Source organism: Colobus angolensis, unplaced genomic scaffold, assembly GCF_000951035.1.
Source record: "Colobus angolensis palliatus isolate OR3802 unplaced genomic scaffold, Cang.pa_1.0 Scaffold4, whole genome shotgun sequence".
Classification (NCBI taxonomy): domain Eukaryota; kingdom Metazoa; phylum Chordata; class Mammalia; order Primates; family Cercopithecidae; genus Colobus; species Colobus angolensis.
Window position 1 is genome coordinate 4,870,293 of NW_012117376.1, and position 23,321 is coordinate 4,893,613.

A 23,321-nucleotide genomic window follows, 5' to 3' on the forward strand; every position below is an offset into this window, starting at 1 on the left:
CGCCTGGGGCAGAGACGACAGGCGGACCCCGCCGGCCGCTGCGCCCAGCGCGTCGGGGCGCTCCTGAGGAAGGAGAGGTGTGCGTTAGGTGATCTACTGGCACCTGAAAGGACCCCAGCCCAGAAGGCTCCTCCTCAGCTCGGGAGGGTCCAGCCGCCGTCCCTCCCGCTTCCTAGGGCCGGAGGTTTATTTCCCAGCCACCCGCGAGCTCAGGAGCCTCAGGCTGGGGACAGCGGTCACTTGCGCATAGCATTCTCAGCTGGCGGAGTCCCTACGGCCTCCTGCCTCTGAGATTTCGTTGGCGCGGGGCAGGAGGGTCGGAAAGTCCAGCACTCAGGCGGCCCCGATCCCCCGGCCGTGTATGTTACGGGCCCGAGACTACTCACCATGGCAGAGTAGGTGTGCACCAGCATGGGGTGGTGAGTGCGGGGCGCGAGGCGTGGCGGCAGCGGAGCCCTAGCCCGACGGCGAGCGCTACGGGCAGAGGCGCGGGGAGCCGGCACAGCCGGCGGGGGTCACGGTGCGGTAGCCGGGTGCGACCCAGCCGGGATCCTAATGTGCGTGGGGTTCTCAGCGGTGGCCGTTCCCGTGCGGGTCCATGGAGGCAGGACGGACGGGCACTGATCGCACTTGGAAAAGTCGGTCAACGGGTGCCCAGCGCCCGCCCTTCCTCCTCTGAGCGTAGCCTGCTCCATGCACTCCAGTTATAGTGGCGGGGGCGCGCCGGGCCTCCGGGGGCGCGCATTAAAGAGACAAGCTATGGCAGTTCTCTCCCTTTTCCCCAGCGGCCGCCAAAGGGGAGGCAATGGCTTTGGCGGGATCGGGTAGGGTGAGTGGGGGGCGTGAGTTCAGCCCACGTTGATCTGAGCCGCCTTCTGGGCTCGCAGCTCGCAGCTGCAGTGAAACAGAAAGATTTGAGGCTGGGACGCAAGGGCCCTACATTTGTTCAGCTCTATCGCATCCTTGCCTTTAAGCAAAGCACTATTCTTCGCTGACCTCAGCTTCCTCGGTAAAATCGGTATCAATCCTTTCTCTAAGTACCTCAAGAGACTTTGGATGAGGTAGGCAATCGGGAACGTGGAATAAGTTTGTGAGCTGCAGACTCAAGCCTATCTGCTCATGTGCACAGGTGTGCCAGTGTGTGTGTGTGTAGGGGGTCTACCACAATCTCTCCTGAATGGTTCTGGATCAAAATCCCTCGAAGGCGCCCACTTCACTCAGGCTTCCTAGGCTGAAAACTTCCAACGCCAAACCAGGCTCTGAGGGAGTTGGAGACACAAGCTGGCCAGACAGAGAAAGACTCACCTGGGATGGATTTGGGTATGAGCTCCACCTGACCAGGGGCCAAGATATTTCTGAAGCCCCAGGGGACCTGGGCTGATTGAGTGTGGGCATGAGATACCCAGAGACTGATGAGTGACTGTGTGTAACTGACTAGCATGGATGCCATGCGATTGTTAGGCTAACATGCACAGGCTACATGTTTGTGTGTTACCATGGCAGGCACTCCCTGGCTGTCAAGCAAGTTCCAGTCTTTATAGTCACTCACTCTTTCTTTCTCCCCAAACCCAACCCTCCCCTCCTGAGAAGCAGAGACAGGGATTAAAGATGGACAAATGAGAGGAATGCTAAGGAGAACAGGAATTAAGAAGCAGAAGGAAGATGTTTCTAAAAGCAAGAAGATGTGCAGACCAGGGCAAAGTAGAAATAATCACAGCAGACTTATTACAGAATGTGCCAGCCTCTGTGCAAAGTGCGTCACGAATATCGGGTTATTTAACATTCACAGCAGCTCTAGGAAAGAGATACCCATATCATCCCCATTTTCAGGGGAGGGGTGAGGCATGGAGAGGTTAAATGGCTTGCCCAAGGTCAAGCAGCTAAGTGGCAGAGCTAGGGTAATCTGCCCTTGGCCCCTCTCTGCTCAGAATCACTATTCTCTACTGCCTCAGACTCCGGGGCTTGGATTTAGTCCCGACTCTGGCTGACTGTGTGATCCTAGCTACGTCCCGTTTCCTCTGTGATCTCAGTTTCTGCAACTTTGACAACACCAATAAAAAAGCAGGGGAAGGCAGAGAAGACTAGTTTTTTAAGGTCCCTTTTTGTGAAGTAGTAAATGAGAAGATTAAGGTAAAATTATTGATATAGAAGAAGCGGTGATAGTGACACCATTAACTCATGGAATGTATGGTTCTAAGTGGGTATCCCAGAAGGCTCATGGCGGGTGCAGAGCTCAGGGCTGGATGATCTCAGCCTGGGGAGCGGTGGGGAAAGAAGGAGGCTAGAAGCCAAGGATTCATCATTAAGAACTTTCCGAAGTCTGGAACCGCCAGCAAGGGTGGTGGATGAAGCAGAATTGGGAAGCTCTGCAACTTTTCTGCCCAAGATGGGTCAGAGATCAGGAGTGTGTTTGTGTGTGTATCTATATATGAGGGAGTCTGTGGCAACACCCTCTTCCTCCTTCTCTCAGCCCCAACCACATGGCATCAGAAGTCAAGCTCCAGGACAGGTGTCAGTGCGTGAATAGAAGTTGGTGGACTGATTCCTTTGGGAGAAGTCTAGGAGCAGCAAAGGAGATGATGCCTGTGCCCAGCTGTAGGGATGCCCCTGCTCTCTCCAGCAGCTTGGGAAGGCCAGAGTGATGGGATGTGCTGCCTGTCTGTGGCTTCCTTGGGTTTCCCCAATCTACTTCCTACAGCTTTGATAGCCCCTTCTTGCCTCATTCTCCTCCTCTGACCATTTCTGTCTTCTTTTCTGTTTCTCTTTCACCTACATGCTTAATGTCAGTAACTCTTTCTCAGAGCGGAGAAGCTTCTGCTTTTTCTTCCTGTCTATACTCTTCATGAGTGAGCTCATCCCCTCTCAAGTCCTTTTTTTTTTTTTTTTTTTAATACAGAGTCTTACTCTGTTGCCTGGGCTGGAGTGCAGTGGTGCACTCTTGGCTCACTGCAACCTTCACCTCCCGGGTTCAAGCAATTCTCATGCCTCAGTTTCCTGAGTAACTGGGATTACAGGGGCCCACCACCACGCCCGGCTAATTTTTGTATTTTTAGTAGAGACAGGGTTTCACCGTGTTGGCCAGGCTGGTCTCGAACTCCTGACCTCAAGTGATTGCCCGCCTCAGCCTCCCTAAGTGCTGGGATTACAGGCATGAGCCACCATGCCCAGCCCAAGTCTTCAATAACTACCTGTCTGCTGTTATCTCCCAACTGTGTTATCTCTGGCCTGGATCACTAGTGAGGGATCCAGACCCATAGACACAGCTGCCAGCTGCATATTTTCTCCAGACATCTCATTGCAGATTGCAGCCATCTGAAATTTTCCAAGTTCAACACTGAACTCAACATCTCCTCCACCATCCCCACCACCAACTCCAACCTGCTTCTCTTCCTTTGCTCTGTAGTTTCATAAATGACACCACCCTTCTTCAAGTTCAAAACTTGCTAGTCATCCCAGAAGAGCCTAGGACCTTTCCTTAACCCCCACAAGCTAATCCTTATGGAGTGTTGCCATTTCTAACCCTTAGACATCTACTCATGGAAGGTATGTAGTGGAGAATTGAGGCAGGTATCCCAGAGGGCACAATGCACCCCTGTCTCAGCACCTTAAACTACCTTACTCTTACTCATAGACCAGTGGCTCTCAAAGTGTGATCCCTTGAGCCCAGGAGTTTGAGACCAGCCTGGGCAACACAGCCAAAGTGTGGTTCCTGGACCAGCATCACCAACAATATCTGGGAGCTGGCTAGAAGTCCCAGTTCTTGGATCCCACTCATGACCTTCTGAGTCAGTAACTCTGGGGGTGGAGCCCAGCAACCTGTATTATTAATAAGTCCTTAAGGTGACTCAGAGGCACACTGAAGTTTGAGAACCACTATCTAGGCCATTGCAATAACTCTCTAACTGATCTCCTCACTTTATTTGTATCTCTTCTGATCCATTTCCAACTCCATTCAGCAACAAGAGTGACTAGACCATGTTACCTCCCTACTGAAAACTTTCCTAGGGCTCCCCATGACCCATCTTCAGGGAAAAAAAAGAGTTCAAACATTCTAATGAGCATTCCACACTCTGCAGCTGTGACTAACTTTCTTTTCCTCTTTCAGGAACTGCTTCACAGGATTAAAGGAGAAACAGAAAATGTATCCAGCGCTGTGCTTGGTGCATGGCAGCTAATCAATGAATGCTTATTAAATACTGTAAATGATAAACAAATCAATGGATGATGTTATGAATTCATTGGCCTATTAAGGGATCCTTTAGGAAGGCTCTACGTGAACATAATCCTGGGTATCTACACATAGGGCCCGGGTATAATCTGAAGAGCTCATCTGATAAATGAGTGATTTTGATTATGGCTACTGGGGAGAGGGATGTTCTCCATGGTTTGCTGCTGCTTTGAGGCTCCCTAAAACGTCACAGTCCCATGATTTCAGACTCTGGGAACTACTTCTTTCAGCGCCAAGGGACTCCTCACTCTCTGAGGCATGGAGGTGGAGATTTCTGGTTGTCTGCTCCCTGGGACACATGCACACATGTGGAGGCCTGGGGTGCAGTGGGGTACACATGCAGACAGCCTTGGGAACATGGGGCACACAACTTGCACAGAGACATTCATGGGAAACACAAGTACACATGGGGCAGAGGACACATATTGACAAGCACACATAGGAACATGGGACATATATTGACATAGGGTTGCATGCTCAAACATACGTGGACTCCCATTTTTCACACTTGGCATACTGCTCTTCTCCAAGGCTCCCTCTCTTTTCAAAACGCGAGCTTGCATTTGGATTTTATGTTAAGAAAAAACTCCGATCTGCCTACTTTATTGTTGACGCAGCCACCCTCATCCTCCCAGCCTTTGATCACCTCCTGCTCCAGGCCAGGCTGAGTGTTTGCAGGTTGGGGAAATCTGGCACGAGGAGATGCCAAGGCGCCACCTCGTGGTTAGATCTCACAACTGCAGCTCAGATCTCCCTTTTCCCCACTCCGCTGAAATACCAAGAGCAAGCCAGAACTCTGACCATACCTCATTTAAGCACAGAACTCTGTCTGCCTTGCGTTAGGAAGCTTTTCAGGGTTTGACTGCTCCACTGTGGGAGGGATAGCACCCTGACAGTAGGGACCATGGGTGGCTGTCACTTTCTTTGGGACCTTTCTCTTCTCTTTTCACTTCCCCAGATGATCTCAGTCCCTCCCATGACTTTAGGGACCCTCTATACTGACAGCTCCCAAATCTGTCACTCGTCCAGACTCTCTCTGAGCTCCAGACCATAGAAAGCAACTACCCATTGGATATTCCATGAGCAGCACAAATCTGCCATTTACCAAGCTGAGTTGTGTGTGGTATGCACAAATCTATTTCTGTCCCAGTGTTCCCAGTGACAGTGAATGCCCCATTATCCACTCAGTCTCCCAGATCAGGAAGCTGGGAGTCATCCTTGGTTCTACCCGCCCTTTTCTTTACCCCTCTTCACTTCCAATTAATCACCAAGGCCTGTCAACTACTACCTACATCTTCTCCAACCTCATTGCCACTGGCTTAGTTCAGACTTAGCACCTCCTCTCTGAGCTCCCTGGCTCAGCCATTCCTCTTGCAGTGCATCATCTTCCCAAAATGCAAACGGGATCACAGTCAATCTGCTAACAAATCTGCAGTCTGGCCGGGGATGGTGGCTCATGCCTACAATCCCAGCACGTTGGGAGGCTGAGGCAGAAGGATTGCTTGAGGCCGTGAGTTTCGAGATCAGGCTGGGCAACAGAGTGAGACCCTGTTTCTAAAAACAAAACAAAACTGCAGTTTGATCTCTCAGCATGATTCCATGTCTAAGCTTCTGAGCATAGCATAGTAGGATCTGGTCCATGCCTGCTGGTTCAGCCTCATCTTCCACCGCTCCACATTTCACACTCTATACACCGCGGACTGAGAAACTACTCGCAGTTCTCAAGTTTGCATGCCTTCGTACCTGCTGTTCCTTTTCGTGTCTGCCCGGCAAGCCCCTCCCCACCCTGAAGTCTCAGAGCACATAGTTGCTGTAAGCTTTCCTGTATTGTTTGGCCAGTCTGAGGGGCTCTCATGCTCCAGTCACACTGTGTTTGTACCTACATAGAAGCCACTGCTTGCACTTTTTTTTTTTTTTTTTTGAGACAGGATCTCACCCTATCTTCCAGGCTGGAATGCAGTGGTGTGATCATAGCTCACTATAACCTCAAACCCCTGAGCTCGAGATCCTCTTGCCTCAGTCTCGGGAGTGGCAGGGACTATAGGCACAAGGCACCATGCCTGGCTAATTGTTTTTCTTTTGTAGAGATGGGGTCTCACTATGTTGCCCAGGCTGATCTTGAATTCCTGGGCTCAAGTGATCCTCCTACCTCAGACTCCCAAAGTATTGGGATTACAGGTGTTAGCCACCACACCCAGCCTCTATGTATTTTTCATATTTACCCCAGAGAATCCATGCTAAGAAGATGGCTTTCAGTACATCCAGTGAATAAATATTCCTGTCTATGCATAGCCAACCACAGGTGGACTCATAGGCTATGCTCAGCACGTGCTTATAGGTTTGAGGGCCTAGGTGGAAGAGTCTGCAGAGGGTGTGGGTCTGGGGTCTGTCTGGCTCCAACCCCACAGCTTTAGCTCAGGACTGGTGAAGTACCCATAGTGGGTACCTGGCTCAGCTCCGGCTGAAGCTCACAGGCCCTCTGGCTTCTCATTTGGCATAGAGGATCAACAGCTGGTAACCCAAAAGCTGCATTTGGCCCGCATGTTTTGCTGGGTCAGTAGTTATTTAATTAAAGACAGTTACTGACTTTCAAAAGTTGGGTTTCACATAAAAATTAGGATTTCTGGGCCGGGCGCAGTGGCTCTCACCCGTAATCCCAGCACTTTGGGAGGCTGAGGCAGGTGGATCATAAGGTCAGGAGTTCAAAACCAGCCTGGCCAAGATGGTGAAACCCCATCTCTACTAAAAATACAAAAATTAGCTGGGCACAGTGGCAGCTGTCTGTAATCCCAGCTACTCGGGAAGCTGAGGCAGGAGAATTGCTTGAACCCAGGCGGCAGAGGTTGCAGTGAGCCAAGATCGTACCACTGCACTTCAGCCTGGGAGACAGAGTGAGACGCCATCTCAATTAAAAAAAAAAAATTAGGATTTCTGACTCCTTTAAAAATGGGAGGATATGGCAGGGCCACTTGGCAGTAAGCCAGTGACATAGAGGGTGGTACAGAGCTTCATCTGTACTTGAGAGCACCAGAGCCCCCACGAGGCCTGGCCACGTCAACATGAGTTTGGCAAACTGCTGTACAAGTGAAAGATGTGGGCTGGGGAGTTGGACGGCCTGTGTGGAGTCCTGGCTCTGGCACCGACTAGCGGCAACACCTTGGGCCAATCACTTACCCATGCCCAAGTTGCTCTGTCTGTAAAATCAGAACCCTTCAGAGGATTCTTAGAAGGGCTGAATGAGGTAAGACTCGTGATGTGTTTAGCAGGGCATGTGTTCAGCACCTGGTAGCTGTGAACTGATGGAGCCTGGAAGGGAGAGGGCAGGTGCAGGGCAGACCACGCAGGAGGCTTCTCATCACCAATGAACATTTATTGAGTGTCCACATGTGCACAGCTTTGAACTTGATGATCACAGAACGCACTGGGGGAGGGAAGGGGGGAGGGAAGGAAGGGATCAAGTGTGTGTAGGGGGGTCCCCCTGGGTTCATAAGAAAGGTAGTCCCTGCTGGAGCCGCCAGTCGCGTCTCTGCAGAGAGGAGTCATAGCAGGGGTGGGAGTTAAAGCCAGGCACCACGGTGGCAGTGGGGTGCAATCACTGGGGAAACATGCGGATTCTGGGAAGTGTCCCTCCTGTTCCTGGCTCCAGCCAGGCGAGATGGCACGAGGGGGACAGGAATCAGATGCTCAGGTGTCAAAGCAGGGATAAGGACAGGCAAAATAAATAACCCCCCAACCCCCATCGTCACTCTGCTGCAACACGACACAAAGGTTTAAAGATCTGGGCCCAAGGACTCCTGGGTCCCTTCAAGCAAGCTCTGGTGGAAAGAGGTTTCCCCATCCCCCACCAGGCCTGTCTGCCCCAGGTTGCCCTAGAATGGGGGCAGTTCAGACCCTGGGTCACTGAAGTTGATAGGAAGAACTGTGATGTCAATGGCCTAAGCCTGCTGTCTGCCCAAAGGAGCCAAGGGCAAGAGCCAAAGGGCCAATTTAAAGGACGTGGACCTGGGGGGCCAGAGGAGGCACCACAGCCGAGGGGAGCCCACGCCCTGGCCGGCAGGGCACATGGGCTGAGGCAGTCTTCTCCTGCCAGCCCTGTCCTACCTTGGAGCCTCCCTCCTGCAGGGGAGCCAGACATCGGGCACAATGACACCTAGTGCCCCCCTCCCTGGGGGCTGCTCCAACCTTCCCCGGCCTGGCGGGGACAACCACGTTGATTTCCAAGCCGATCCCTGCCCCCATGGGGGCCTGAGGGGCGGAACGCAGTTCCTTACACTTGAGGGTGGGCACCATGCCCTTGCCCTCAGAAAAGCCAGAAAGCTGGGGTGTTTTAGGGGGGAAGTCTGGGGAGGGGGGGGCCAGTTTGGGGGCTTCAGGGAAGATGCTTCCTCCCTCCTTCCCTCGCTGCCCAACCCCGGGTCTGTCCCCGGTGGACACCCCTCAGGGCTCTGATAGGCACTGCTCCAAGGCGGCCATGCGGTAGTGGCTGGCCGTCTCCTCACCCGCCTGCAGCCTCATGGCCTCCCGGCACAGCCGGTTGGCCCGCGCCAACTCCACCAGGACACCCTGATAGGCGGCCACCATCTCGGGCTTGACGGAGTTGGGGCTGACACTGCCTAGCAGCTGGAGCAGCTCCTGGGGCCAGCGGGAGCGCAGGGCAGCAGGGGCCAGCCAGGGCAGCAGCGGCACACAGCCGGTGAAGGCCTGCATGCCCAGGAACCAGAGCTCCTGCAGGTCAGCCCAGATGCCCTCATACTCAGGGGACAGGGCTAGCACTGCCTGGTCTGAGCCCGGGGTGGCCCGCGCCACGTGGGACTGCGATAGGAAGAGGATGGCAGCTGCGAAGAACCCTCGGGATGCTGGTGTTCCCTGAAGAGCTGCAAGGTACAGAGGGAGCGGGGCATGAATCAGACAGGCCAGCTGCTGTGCCAGGCCCTTCCCTAGCCCTCTGTGCAGACACATACAGGAGCCAGGGCACAGCCTGGAATCAGACTGCCTGCGTTCAAAACCTGCCTCAGATGCTCACTGTGTGACCTTGGGTAATTAACCTTTCTGGGTCTCCTGTAACATGGGCCAATAGTGCTCATCTTAGAAATTTGTTGTGAGAATTAAATGTGATCATCTTGGTACACTCAACCACCAAGACCTCTACTGGCGCAGGAGGTGGGGGTGAGCCACAGGGTCAGATGGGAGGGAGAGCCCCTCAGGGATCTGGACACAGAGCTCAGACTCAGGTTAAAGGGGTTGCACCAGTTTGATCCTTGGGCCAGAAGAGGGCGCCATAGAGGAACATGAGCAAGTGACCCTGCTTTGCTTACGGGCTGTTCAGGGGGTGACCCTCACACTGCAGGTGCTCTTCAGGAAGCTGTCAGCCTAACCTGGTGGTATTTGAGGGTGAGCCAGAACTGGGACCATGAAATTAGGGGCTGTGGAGATGCAGGCTGGGACTGAGAGGGCAGAGTGGGCTCCTGGTGTACAGGGATGTGCGCCCCTTCCCATGGCGGGGTACCCTGCTGGGATCCCCACCAAAGGAACACAGAGGCAGTCGAGGGTATGGGCACGTTACACCCTGTTCCCAGGCATCTGCTCAGCTCCTCCAACCTGACAGATGGGGCACAGGGAACAGGCAGGGACAGAGGGACCCAAGCAGACACCCACGGCCAAAGTGGGAGACACAGAGGGCTGTCAGGGGCTGGAGGGGACGTCCCTCCCCCTGCAAACAGCCAGAGTGAGGCAGAGCTAGGGAGAAGGTGTGCACAGAGGGACACCAAGTGCTGACGCCTGTCACTGACGGGGGTGAGGTGCCGAGCAGAGCAGAGAAAAACATCAATGGAAGGAAGTCAGGTTTCTGACTCAAGGCCTGGGTGGGGGCGGCTCCACCTTAAAAACACTGGATTCAGATTCCTCTGGCTGCCAGGGATTCCAGGTGCCTATGCCTGTGCCTGTGAGCAGGTCTGTACTTAACACCCACCAGACCTTGCCTTAAAAGTCTTCAGAAGAAAGAGAATGTTAGCATTTTGGGAAGAACGGTGGGGGTGGGGGATGGAGATACACTGCAAAGATTTCCTCTTGCTTAGAGAATTCTGCAAAACCATCTTCTGAAAATGATGACTTTTGCCCCAAACACAGGAGGTCCACCTAGGTATTCCATTAGGACTGGATCCCCAGTTCTTACCTGGAGAGGTGCTAAGGAGCCGGGCCATGAGAAGCCCCAGGGTGGCCACGTTAGCAGCCAGAAGCAGCCTTCCCTGTTGCTGCACTAGTGCCGGTAGCGATGTCATCAGGGTGTTCATAAGAGATGTGAAGCAGGCATCACGCCTGGAAAAGAAAGCGGGGAAGGATGGAGGTAGGTGGGGGTCTAGTACAGCCAAATCAAGCCCTTGGCAAGACATTAGGCAGCAGGGTGAAGAATTAACTTTGGGCCCCAAACATAGCATCTGGGGGGCAGAGATTGGAGCAGGCAGACATGCTGAGATAGTACCTGGGGGTTCCAGATATGCCAAATCCTTGTGTGGGGCTGGCTATGCCTACTCTGAGACCCCCATTCTAGCACTAACAAATCCACGGGCATGGGGGGCAAAGTAGGAGACTGAGAATTGAGGCAACTGGGCAGCGCCCTTTGCCTCCTCCGGCCTCCTCCCCCACCTCTCCCGAGCCCCTCACTTGATCAGCCCCGGTGCGGTGACCACGAGGTTGAGGAAGATGTGGCAGCAGGTCTGGAGGCCAATCTCCACGCTGTCGGGCAGCACCGAGGTGTCGTGGCCAGGGGATGTGAGCTCCCACTGCTGCAGGAAATACTTGCACAGAAGCGAGGGGGCACCTTCCTTGATCAGGATCTCCCGGGGCCCATCTTCGACGGTCAGGTGGCACCAGCCAGGCAGGAGGAGCCTGGGGATGTGGAAGGGACAGATGTGTGTGGGGTTGGGAGAGGTAAAGCACATAGATTCCCTTTTTAGGGAAATCTTGCCTAAGAGAAATGGAAGTAGGGGAGAAAGACACATCCTCGCAGGTACCACAGAAAATGCACAAGCTTCAGAGTCGCACAACCCAGGACCGAACTTGGCCTCTGCCACAAAGTGTGACTGTGGGCAAGTGGCTTTAATCTCTATGAGCCTCAGTTTCCTAATCTTTCATATGTGAACGAGACTTCTGTTAGATTTACCATGTGGACCAAATGAGATCATTTTGGTAAAGGGTATAGCAAAATACCTGGCTCGTAGTAGGTGCTCAATAAGTATAAGTTCTCTTTTAACTGAGAAATCTGGGGTTGGCAAGTGACACCTGGCAGCCGAGGAGTCCTGTGGGAACAAGCCCCCCAAAACAGAAATAACCCTAAGGGAAATCTCATGGCCCAATGAGGAAGCCTGGCACAACTCAGCTTGTGGGGAGGGGTGTCCTTGTATTACGCTTTTCTGTAGAATGATCTAGCTGGACAGACTGTAACTACAGACTCACCGGAGAGCGTCTCCTGGCCAGGTGGGCCCTGGGGTGGTGGGGGAGATGGCCAGGTTGGCCACCTGCTGGGAAAGGTCATTGGCCTCCTCGGCCTCCTCGTAGAGGGTCTTGGCATAGCGGACGAGGAAGGGCAGCAGCTGGCACACCTCCTTACGCAAGGATGAGGTCTCCTCGGCCAGCCAGGCACCCAGGATCCGCACCGAGGCAAACACAAAGGGCTCCTTCTGCTTCTCTGACCCCACCTGTTGCCACAGGACCCCCTTGAGATGGAGCAGGACCAGAGACCCTCCCTGCCTTGCCAGAGGCCAGCCAGCTAGAAATAATACAATTGGAAGGGAATTCTGGCCTGTGAGCCTTTCAAAGGCAGGCCCCAACCCTTATTCTGTCCCATGAACCCAGCACTTAGCATATGGTAGGGACACACATGACGGCCTGGCACAGAGTGAGCCAAGCCCTCCATGCACGTCTGCTGAGTGAACTGGGCCTGAGTAAATTGAGTGACATGTCCCCGTACTCACTGAGGCTCCAGTCACATCTCCCTATCTCCCTACCTCTGAAGTGTCTCAAGGCTAGAAGGAAATTCACAGGTCAAAAGCTAAGTTAAACGCCCTTTACAGCAGCTCTGACCTACGGCGGGAGGGCAGGTTCCTGGCTACCGTGTAACTGCTCCCAATGGTGGGAATGAGGGGATGCTCTCTTTCGGGCTAAGTCAGAAAAAAGACATGAGCTTAGTGTGGTGCATGGAATATATGGCTGGTGAGCTCGGTGGCTGGAGCAGGCCATTCAAGATACCAGAGTCATGAGTGAATCCCTATGGGACAGGGCAGCTGGCCTCTCAGGCAGGGAGGGAGGAGGGGATGCAGGGGATGCAGGGGATGCAGGGGAGGCAGGCGAACTGATCTAGCCAGACCTCTACAGAGGCCAGGAACCAGGCAGCCCTGCTTCTCTTCCCTGCACCACTAGAGGTTCGGGTGTGTGCGTGTATAGAACAATGCTATGGAGTGAGCAGAACAGACTGCTTCAATCTTGTGTGCATGTGTTGGGGAGAGGTGTGTGGCGTGTAGCGTGTGTGTATCGGGGGGAGCGTTTGAGTGGGAGGTTACTGTGTTGTGTGTGTGTGCGCGTGTGTGTACTGTGATGTGAGTGCACATATGGTGTGTGGTATGGTGCTTGTGTGGAGGGAGGGAGAGAGGGAGGTTGGGCCGCACGCTACTCCCTGGAGTGCTGGCTACAGGATCAGCTTGTGTGGACATGCAGCTTCGCTGTCTCCCCATTATTCTCCTCCCCCTTGCCTCCCAGCTCCAGCACTGGCTCCCCCCATACTGGGCCCCCTCTGCGGGTCACTGCACCCTCACCTGCAGCAGGTAGTGGATAACAGCCCCTATGGCCTCCTTCATGACGCTCACGAGCTGCACCTTCTGTGGCTCCTTAAGCAGTGACTGCTCACAGCGAGTGCATTCCTGGATCCCCAACTCCATGAGGGCATAGCAGGCGGTCACCACATCCTCTTTCACCTCCGTGCCCGTCTCCTCCAGTGCCAGCCGCACTTCCACGCACGCCAGATTCACCAGCAGGGCCAGGAACTTGCTCCCGGAGCTGCCCGCCGGGATCCAGTCGGAGCCGCAGGCGTGTGCCAGGCGGGCTGCCAGCTTCAGTGCAGGGTTGCGCTGCCAGGAGCTCAGCTTGCTTCCCAGGATGCGTGCCAGCCCGGCCTGCAGATCCCGGTAGCATTCAGGGGGCACGGTCGTCGGGGGCAAAAAGAGGGGCAGCAGCTGGCAGAGCTCAAACTTGCTGGCATCCTCAGCTTTCTGGAAATCCTCACTGAGGCCCCGCAGCACGGCCAGCAGATCGGGCTCCGCCTCCTTCCAGCACTGTGTCTCGGCAGCAGCCAGCAGCCCCACCAGGAGTGCCAGGGCCTGGTCAAAGCCATAGCCATGCCCCAGGTATGCCTGGCATAGGGCAGACACGGTGCCACCAGCAATGAGGTGCCGAGGCCCTCTGGGGGTGCCTGCTACAGCCGTCAGGCACTGGTAGGTGTCATCAATCATGGAGCGGCGGGCAGCATCGTCCGGGTCCCCCCGGGCTGTGAGGAAGGTGCTAAGAATGGGAATCTTGTTCAGGACTTGGGGATGGGCGGCCAGTTCGGGGTCACTGCAGAAGCAGGCCAGCAGGGCCACGCCCAAAGCCCGCAGAACATGGTCAGGGCAGCCATCCGGCGCCTCCTTGGTGGTCAGGAGACGATTGGGGAAGGTGAAGCCGACAGCATCGAAGATCCGCCGCCGAGTTTTGACATCTATGTCACCTGCTTTGACTGCCTTGGTCACCTATAGGGGGTATGTGCTATCATCAGGATAAAAGGAAGAAGTGGCAAAGACTGTCCCTCTCCTGCACCCCGGGGCACTGAGGACTAACAGGATGAGGTTATGCAACAGGACTCATCTGGAGTCATTTCATCCAGCTCCTTCTTTCTCCTTTGAGGCAGATAAATATGACCTCTGGGATCCCTCTCATCTGTGACTGTCCCATGGAAGTGAGGTCTAGTCTTCCTCAACCATTCATTTGAGCATTTCAACACCTGGCCAGTTGAGAAGTTCTTCCTGATGTCTAAATGCCCACAACCTGGGATGGAAGGGGCTTAGAACTCAGTGTTTAAGATCCCCCAAGGATTTAGGGTCCTTCCTTAATTGCTCCCTCCAGAGAAGTCCCTGATCCATTTCTGCCACCTTCTCCGGGGAAATGGCTCCTGTGTCTCGCCGTTCCGCCTGTCAAAACATTTCCCCTTACATTTCACCTAAACACCTCCTCTGCTGCAGTGTGAGCCCTTGACTCCAGAGCCTTCTCCTTGTTGCCATGGCAAACAAGCAGCGGCTGTACTCCCTCCTCCCTTCACCCCCCACACACAACCCCCCCTTCCTAGCACTGCAGCTTCTGCTCTGCTGTCCCCAGCTTGGGTTCCTCCAAAAAGGCTAAGCCCCGAACTAGCTCCCATTCCTTAACCTACCTACCGCCATCCTGGCCATCTCCTAGGACCCCTCCCCAGACACTTCCAGCCCTGCTACTCTCTCCAGGCCCAGAACAACCATCCCCAGCCCTCAAGTACTCTGCACTAGTTACTACCTGCTGCTGTTACCCTGTGAGTCAGCTCCCATCTGCTCTGGGACGCCCCAGAAAACAGACCCAGGCAGCCTCCTCCAAGGCCCCTAGTGCCACAGCCTTATTCAGTCCCATTTTCCCCTTTGCCCCCATTCTCAGGGGGAGCAAGAAAGAGCACAAAGGTAGGGGTCTTGGGCCTTTTTGGTGCTTCCAGGGTTGCTAGCACTACCTACATATCCTTGGGGACTCACTGACCCCATTCCTTGGGGGCCCAACCACCCAGCCCTTCCCACCCCCCAATTTTTAGCCAGTTCCTTACTAGCAGCAGGGCTGCAAACTGCTCGCTGTCATTCTTGGCCTCACGGAGGGCTCCCAGGTAGCGCTCCAGGGTGGGGTTTCGGCCCTCTGCCTGGTTCAGAGCTGGCTCGCAATCCGAGGCCATGACGCCCGCCTTGCCCAACTGTGAACACAAGAGGGACTGAGCATCCCTCTGCAGAGGAGGGACGGGGGTGGGGTGGGGGTGAGAGTGCAGGATGGAGGGAGGGAGGGAGGGATTAGCACAGAGGGAGGGGAGGAGAGGATCTGGAGGGATGGGCTCCTCAGGACTGACCTCCCCTGGGGAAGCCCCTTGAAGGGGCTGGATCTGCAAACCCTTAGGGATAAAGAAGGGACCCTGGTCCAAGGTCACCTCCAGAAAGCGGGAAAGAAGGACCATGCATGCTGCTGCTCAGCTGGACAGCTCTCCTCACCAGTCTCCTGGGGGTGGGCGGGGGCTGGCCCCACTGCTCAGCTGTCCCCCTGGCACCAGAGGCTGGGTTTTATCTCCCTCCACAGGGACACAGAGGGAGTGAGTGGTGAGGACAGACAGGGAGGAATGGAGACATACATGGTTGAAGTTCGATTATCCGGACTCAGGCTGACATGGGAGAAAAGGACACCCTAGGCTTCCTTTCCCCTCCCTTCTTCAGAGGCAGAGAGACGCTTCAGAAGTGAGAATACAAGGTGCTCACCAGGGAAGGCTTGGAGGCCCCTCTGGGGACCCCACCCCTCCAGCCAGGGCTCTCAGTCGCCCCCGCAGGCTCCTTGCCTCCTCTCCTTTCCCTCCCTCGGGTAGAGGCTGCAGCAGCAGCGGCAGCAGCGGCAGCAGCAGAATTAACCCCTTGCGCTCCCTCTTCTCGCCCTCCCCGTCCCGCTACCAGCCTGTGGATGCCGGCAGGGGCTGGAGAAGCAAGAGGGGGTCCCGGATAGTTCCCAGGACAACGGAGAATCCAAAAGCCGGATAATCGAAGCGGGGCTGCTGAGATGGGGAGATGAGAAAGGGAGCAGGGTTCCTGGCGGTCACCACCTGTCCCGCCGCAGCCAGGTCACAACACGACATTGATGAAGTCACGACAGGGCGGCGATGAGATCACACTTCACGATGGCGCGGTGATGTCACGGAGAGATCACGTCAAAATCACGACATGGGAGACAGCCCCCAAAGATGACAGGGCAAATTAAAAAAAAAAAAGATATATATTGAAAAGGGCTGTGACAAAATGGAGTCTCGACAGAGCACGATGGTGTCGCGATATGGCGCGATGGAGTCGCGATAGGGTCCCCGGGGTGTGTCGGCATCGATCAGCGCCGGCTCGGAGAGGCCCCGGCTGGGATGCAGGGGAGGGCCCGAAGGGGGCTGAGCTCACCAGGCTGCGGCCCCGAGCGGCGAAGTCTTCTCCCAGCGCGATGCTCCGGGAGCCTCGGGCCGCTGCTCACGCCGCGTTGCCCACTCCTGGCTCCAGGCTGCTGCAGCTCCACCCCCACCCCCGCATCGCTCTCCACCAATCCACGGCTGCTTCACTCCGCACTCTGGCCAATGACAAGTCAGGGCGCTAAGCCGTAGGGGGTGCCGCCGTTGCCGCCATCTTGCTTGTGGGTATTGCCCGAGTCTGGGGCCTGGGGCTCGCGCGAAGGAGGCAAGGTGCAGACTGCCTCCGGAAAGCGGGCGGCAAGAGGCTGGGGGCCCCCATTCCTTCGCTTGTGCGTAGTTTTACCCGCCTAGCACTGCCCCTCCTCCCCCTTGGGCTCGCGGCCGGCATTGCGCTTCCCGGGGGAGGGGCGGGAGGGCTTGGTTAGCACGGAGAGTGTGTTTCCGGGTCGGTCCCGAGGAGGTGGGAGGAGGCGGCGTTTCCGGCCGCCGTCGCTGTCCAGGGAGGCTGAGGCGAGAGGTAGCTGTCCGGGTGGGGAGCCCGCACTACCTTCTTCCTCTTCCTCCTCCTCCGGGTGAGGGGAGCGAAGGTTGGGGTTCCCCGAGCCCATGGACCAGGAGGAGGCGGAGGCCGCCGAGAGCCGGGGCCGCGCTATGTGGCCCTGAGCCCCGGTAGGTTGCCGGGGGCGGCTGGCTGCCAGGCCGGGGACCATGGGCTCAGGGGAGGGGCAAGCGGGACGGGCGATGCCAGCGGGTGCGCTGGCCGGATGTTGGGTCCGGAGGTGGCGCCCCTGGCTCGGCCAGGGCAGCCAGCTGCTTCTGGCCTTGCAGGTGCGCAGCTTGGGTCGCAGGCTTGAACCCCGCCTCTCTCGGGCCCGGGCCTAGTCATGCAGCTCCCTCCATCCCCTGACAGCCAGGCAGACAGCCAGGGTTCGGGACGCTGCCGTCCTTCTTCCACCTTCGACCTCTGCAGCCTAGCCTTTAGTTGCTGTCTCTGATCTTTGGTCTCCCCACAGAGATAGAAAGTTGATGCAGAATAAAGAGGGGACGGGGTTGAGCACGATGTGTCCATTATAATGTGAAACCTGCCTCATCCAGGATTTTGAAAATTATGCCCTACAGAGGGTCCTGTAGTGGCTGCAGTGAGCACAAAGGTGAAATGAAGGAAGTCAAAATTGATAACCTCTGGCGGGATTCCAGGAACGCTTTGGCTTCTGGTGTCATAGTGGTTGTGTCCAACTGACAGCAGTTGCAGTTAGTGAAGAACATTAGCTGACTCTCCTTGTGCTCTCGTCTGTGATTAGCAGACTGAAAACTAGGAACAAATTGAAAAGACGACCTCCCAGAACAATCTGTTCATTTTTCCAGCTATTTGGAAAACAATGTCTGCAAATATAAGCAAAGCTATTCATGGCAGCCTGTTCTGTAACTTTCCCAAATATCTGAGACTTTTTAAAAAAGAGCTTTATTCTCGATTACTCATACCAACTGAATAGGCTATTTCAGACGTGCTCCGTCGTTGTTCAAACATATCTTATCGCTGTGTACATAAATGGAGTTCCACGTATGTAGTTGACAGACTGAACTATGATACGTCCCCCATCAACCTGAAGTATTAAGTAAACATTACCCCCTGCTCTGTCTGAACAGCTGCTGCAACAGAGAGTGCTTTTATTTTGGGTGTACTTGTAACGCCCTAAATGCCAGAACTATTGTGAGCTTTTCTAGATTTTCATTTGTCAAGTATTGTGGGGGTGTGTGTTCTCTCCCTGGGTTGTTACCCTTTGATTCAATAACAAACAATTTGGATCTTGGTGACGTGTTGTTGTTCTTGCCTTTGGTCAGCAAGCCTTTAACTGGACCCTAGCAGTGATTTGTGCTCTTAGGCAATTACAGGTTTCAGAGGAATGACTGGTTAGGAGTTCAAATGAAATTAACTCTGCCTTTCTCTTATGCAGGATTTGTTAGACATTGCACTTCTAATCAGATTGTTAGTCCAATGGTGTTTATTACTCCATTTTTCAAAAGCTATTCATTTCTTTTCTGCTTCTCCCACCTACCTGTCAGGCTATTGATGACAGCTGTTGAGTCACCTTGAGTTTTAAATCCTTTTGTGGTAGGCAGAAATGTGTTGGGTAAGATTCATACACACACATACACACACACATGCATACTCACTCGTTCCGTCTTGGGAGGCTAGAGAAGTTGCTGGATGTACTTTCTAACTTAGGCTCCATTTCATAATCTCTTGAACATGTCTGTGGCCCACACACCTCCTTTCTGCCCCCTGCTCCCTGAAATACAACTACAAAACAACTAGAAGTAGGAATGGATGGAAGTGAATGAGAACGATGAAGTCCTTCAGATGCGTGTGGTTCTGCGAAAGCGTTTTCTTGGGTGGGCTGCACCTTAGTTTTGCAGCTGTGTGTATGTCTGTGTCCGTTTCCTGGTATTAGTCAGCATTGGTATCCAGCCCAGGCAATGCTGATCTCCCTGTATGCTGGCCATGGATAGGAATTAGGGGTTGCCAGCCTGTCATTTGCTGGATGTAGATGACAGATACGTAGTTGGACAGAAGTTTTTGAATTGCTTCTTCAGAACTCAGTCAACCCTCATAATGTTGCCAGTATTTACGTACTAGTTTAGACAATATGGCAAAGCTTTATAAGAGGGAAGAAATTTATGGTAAATGAGTTTTTCTGCTGGAAGAGACCTAAATCATCCAGCCCCTAGATTCTGGTGTAGCCAGCATAGTGCCTGACATAAGTATTTGTTGAATGCAGGGATTGGGGTGGATAGCATTGAGGTGTAAATTGAATAGATTTTCATAATAATAGTGGTGGGTGGGGACAGTAGCAGACTGGAGAGTGCATGCCCTGCCTAAAGACATTTGTGTTCAGAAATTTTAAAAATACTGGGCCAGACGTAATCCTCAGGTTACTTTACCTCTGAGGGTGCAACCTCTTCTCCTCAAAAGTAAGAAAGTGTGTGTGGTCAAAGTCACAAAGCTGTTAGTAACAGAACTGCAACTAAAACTCAGATCTTCTTGTCTGTGGGCTGTTGCTCTTTCCATTCTACCACATAGGTGATTTACTGTTAGATTTAAAAAAAAAGGAATATAAAGTTTCAGTTTTCAGTGGATTCATTTCACATCCCTTGCTGTGTTGTTATTGTGCTAATTATAGGCTACCTCAAAGCCCAAGTTTAAAATTTACAGGCAGGGTTGAGCCATTAAAGGCAAACTTGAAATTTTTCTTTCCCCTAATCTGTCACATTCTCTAGCTTTCCACATTTCCAGGAATTAATTATTAATTACTTGGCATGTAATTTCTTCTCTTTCTGTCCTTCTAGTGTACTGGTTCTGCCTGTCTGGAAGGCCATGGAGAAGCGGCTGGGAGTCAAGCCAAGTCCTGCTTCCTGGATTTTATCAGGATATTATTGGCAGACATCTGCGAAGTGGTTGAGAAGCCTGTACCTGTTTTATACTTGCTTTTGCTTCAGTGTTCTGTGGTTGTCAACAGGTACCATTTTATTTATAGATTTAAGATTTTTTTTTAAGAAAAGAGCACTTCTTGTGGGTCCCTCAGTTCATTTTAAGGACTGTTAGGAGACAGAAAAGCAATCTGCTAATTGACAGAAATGGTCATCCTTTTGGTGAATACTCAGTCTGTTGGGTTTATTTATTTGTTTTGTTTTGGAACCAGAATTTAAACTGGATTCTTTTTCATAAGGGAGAATTGGCACAACCGTTTTAAGACTTGATAAAAGTTTATTGAAAATAAAAAGGTTTCAAAGTTGGACAGATCTGGGCCCTGGAACTGGATATTTCTACCTAATGAGTGTAAAACCTTGAGCAAATTACCTGTTATCTTTGAGGAAGGATCATATCTACCTCATAGTTTGATTTGAGGGATAGTATAATTAAAGCGTGTAGCACAGCACTCAACATGGGTGCTTAGTCTTGCTATTGCCCTGGCTGGCCTTGAACTTCCTTTCCTTTCCTAAAGGAACCTACACTTATGGGAAAAATGCGTTCCTTACTTTTTCCATAGAAAGGGGCTATGTTGATAGATTTTGTAGACTATGTTTTCCTCCTAGAGGTTATTTCACCAGGGTAAAGCCTCTTGCCAGGAATCAGTGCCAAGAAGACTAAATTTCAAAGGAGAAAGCTAGCTAGCTAGCCCCCTTCCTTCCTTCCTTCCTTCCTTCCTTCCTTCCTTCCTTCCTTCCTTCCTTTCTTTTGTTGATATTATTGCTTTCATAGTATGATTGTGAGAAAACAGCAGTTTGAGAAAGATTTCTGAGTATGCTGCCATTCTGGCCAGTGACCAAAAACCTTTTGCTGTAGTGACCACTGTCTGGGATAACTAATCAGCCATTTCCCCTTATAATTACAAAGATTTCTGTTGCTTTCCTAAGGGAGTTGGTGGTCATGATTTTGAAACCGTAGTAATTACTGTATTTAGCAATTTCAGTAACATTAGCTTTGAGGTTTTTGTTGTCTTGCAGTGGTGGTTGATGATTACATAATTGTAGCAGTGGAAGTTGCACTTGACAGAAAGCTGATCTACATGTTTTTTTTTTTTTTTTTTTTTTACCCCAGATGATGCTTTGCTGGGACAGCTGACTATTTCAGGTCAACATTTTATATAAGATCGTTAGAATTAAATAAGGAATTGATTTAGCACCATCAGAGTAGGGAAAAAATCACTTTTTTTAAAAAAAGAGATGGGTTCTTGTTGCCCAGGCTGGAGTACAGTGGTGCGACCATAGCTGCCTGCAGCCTCAAACTCCTGGGCTCAAGCTGTCCTCTTGCCTCAGCTTCCAGGCATGAGCTAGTATGCCTGGCTAATTTATTTTTATTTTTATTTTTGAGACAGTGTCACTCCGTCACCTAGGCTGGAGTGCAGTGGCACAATCTCGGCTCACTGCAGACTCTGCCTCCCGGGTTCAAGCAATTCTCCTGCCTCAGCCTCCCGAGTAGCTGGAATTACAGGCGCCTACTATCACACCCGGCTAATTTTTATATTTTATAATTTTTATATTTTAGTAGAGATAGGGTTTTGCCATGTTGGCCATGCTGGTCTCAGACTCCTGACCTTAAGTGATCTGCATGCCTTTACTTCCCAAAGTGCTGAGATTACAGACGTGAGCCACTGCACCCATCTGCCTGGCTAATTTTTACATTTTTTTTAGAGATGGGGGGTCTTGCTATTTTGCCCAGGTTAGTCTTGAACTCCTGGCTTCAGTCGATCCTGCAACCTTGGCCTACTGGATAGCTGGGATTGCTGGCACCAACCACCATGCCTGGTGTAAATTTACATTTTTTGAAGCACACCTACCACATACCAGACTCCTAATTATAAACGTTACATACCTTATCTCATTTAATCTTCATGATAACCCTAAAACAGATCGTTTTCTTCTCGTTTTATAGATAAGGAAATTGAGGCCTAGAGAGGCAAAATGACTTGACCAAGGTTACATAGCAAGAACATGATGGAGCTAGGATTCTAAACCCAGGTTTGTCCACTGTAGAGCTCATACCCTTTCTCTTCTGGTACTCTGCCTTCCGACCACAGGTGATGTTTTTGAGGACCAAAGGCAATTTTTTTTTTTTTTTGAAACGGAGTCTTACTCTGCTGCCAGGCTGGAGTACGGTGGCGCTGTCTCTGCTCACTGCAACCTCCACCTCCCGGGTTCAAGTGATTCTCCTGCCTCACCCTCCCGAGTAGCTGGGACTACAGGTGCCCGCCACCACACCCAGCTAACTTTTGTATCTTTAGTAGAGACAGGGTTTCACCATGTTGGCCAGGATGGTCTCCATTTTTTGACCTCATGATCTGCCCGCCTCAGCCTCCCAAAGTGCTGGGATTACAGGCATGAGCCACCATACCCGGCGGCAATTTTTTTTTTTTTACCAAGTACCGTGGTAAGCAGCTTGTTATTTGAGAGATTCAAAGTACAGAGGATGAAGAAGCAATTCCAAGTCTTTCTGTGCTTTCCAATCTAGCACTTGCTTAAACACAGCATTGTAGGTTCATTGTGCAAGTCTTTAGTAACCTTGAGCTTGATGCTTAAAAACAGCACCCTAATTAAGTATAGAAGTGCCAAGGTGGTGGTGTTAGGAGTAGTTCTAGGGGGGATTAGGTTATGCCAGATCTATTTTAGAAAAATTTGGAACTTTTACCATGGAAATTAAAAGATCAAGAGCCATGTATGTTCAAATGTGTGTTCACATTGAGGGAACATGCAAGCAACATGTGACAGACATATTTGTTATATACTTTGATTTAATTGGAGCTCCTTCCCATTTTTCTTGTTAAAGGAATATCCTAATAGAAAAAATAAATAGGGCTGGGCGTGTTGGCTCATGCCTGTAATCCCAGCACCTTGGGAGGCCGAGGTGGGTGGATCACCTGAGGTTAGGAGTTCAAGACCAGCCTGACCAACATGGTGAAACCCTGTCTCTACTAAAAACACAAAAAATTAGCCAGACGTGATGGTGTGCACATGTAATCCCAGCTACTCAGGAGTCTGAGGCAGGAGAATTGCTAGAACCCAGGAGGTGGAGGTTGCAGTGAGCCATAACCACACCACAGCACTCCAGCCTGGCCAACAGAGCGAGACTCCATCTAAAAAAAAAAAAAAAGAAAAAAAGAAAAAAGAAAAGGCATAAACAGAGTGCCATAAATAAGAAATTAAAATGAGCGTATTTAAAATGTTCATTCTCATTACCAATCAAAACTACAGTTTAAAATGAAATATCCTTTTAAATCTGTCATATTGATGAAGATTAAAGTAAAAATATCTAGTGCTGCCAAGGGGTGATGTGGTTGTCCTCATACAGTGCTGACGAGT

At 52.2% G+C, this 23,321-nt stretch overlaps 3 protein-coding genes across 5 annotated transcripts in view; 1 reads left to right on the forward strand and 2 right to left on the reverse strand.

Moving 5' to 3' along the window:
• The window catches only part of TFAP2E (transcription factor AP-2 epsilon (activating enhancer binding protein 2 epsilon)), a 29,976-nt gene extending 21,458 nt beyond the window's left edge, over window positions 1-8,518 (reverse strand). Inside the window, exons 1-3 of the mRNA XM_011955654.1 lie at window positions 8,330-8,518; window positions 755-894; window positions 387-620 (exon numbers count right to left, since the gene is read on the reverse strand). Of these exons, the coding sequence (XP_011811044.1) occupies window positions 387-620; window positions 755-894; window positions 8,330-8,518 (563 nt within the window). The remainder of the gene's footprint in view (window positions 1-386; window positions 621-754; window positions 895-8,329) is intronic.
• NCDN (neurochondrin) lies at window positions 7,578-16,897 on the reverse strand. Of its 3 annotated transcripts, XM_011955347.1 has the most exons (8): window positions 16,459-16,568; window positions 16,119-16,186; window positions 15,093-15,233; window positions 13,036-14,004; window positions 11,681-11,922; window positions 10,889-11,113; window positions 10,401-10,543; window positions 7,578-9,102 (listed from the first exon to the last, which is right to left on the reverse strand). In XM_011955347.1, the coding sequence occupies exons 2-8, from the start codon at window positions 16,149-16,151 to the stop codon at window positions 8,666-8,668; spliced, it is 2,190 nt and encodes a 729-aa protein (XP_011810737.1). In that variant the 5' UTR covers window positions 16,152-16,186; window positions 16,459-16,568; the 3' UTR covers window positions 7,578-8,665. The 3 variants fall into 3 exon arrangements, with proteins under 3 accessions (XP_011810737.1, XP_011810738.1, XP_011810736.1); XM_011955348.1 differs by lacking the exon at window positions 16,119-16,186 and having other exon boundaries at window positions 16,459-16,897; XM_011955346.1 differs by lacking the exons at window positions 16,119-16,186; window positions 16,459-16,568 and adding an exon at window positions 15,384-15,523.
• A 14-nt stretch (window positions 16,898-16,911) lies between these two features.
• The window catches only part of KIAA0319L (KIAA0319-like ortholog), a 137,850-nt gene continuing 131,440 nt past the window's right edge, over window positions 16,912-23,321 (forward strand). Inside the window, exons 1-2 of the mRNA XM_011955345.1 lie at window positions 16,912-17,132; window positions 19,812-19,981. Coding sequence (XP_011810735.1) covers window positions 19,840-19,981 — 142 coding nt within the window. The 5' untranslated portion in view covers window positions 16,912-17,132; window positions 19,812-19,839. The remainder of the gene's footprint in view (window positions 17,133-19,811; window positions 19,982-23,321) is intronic.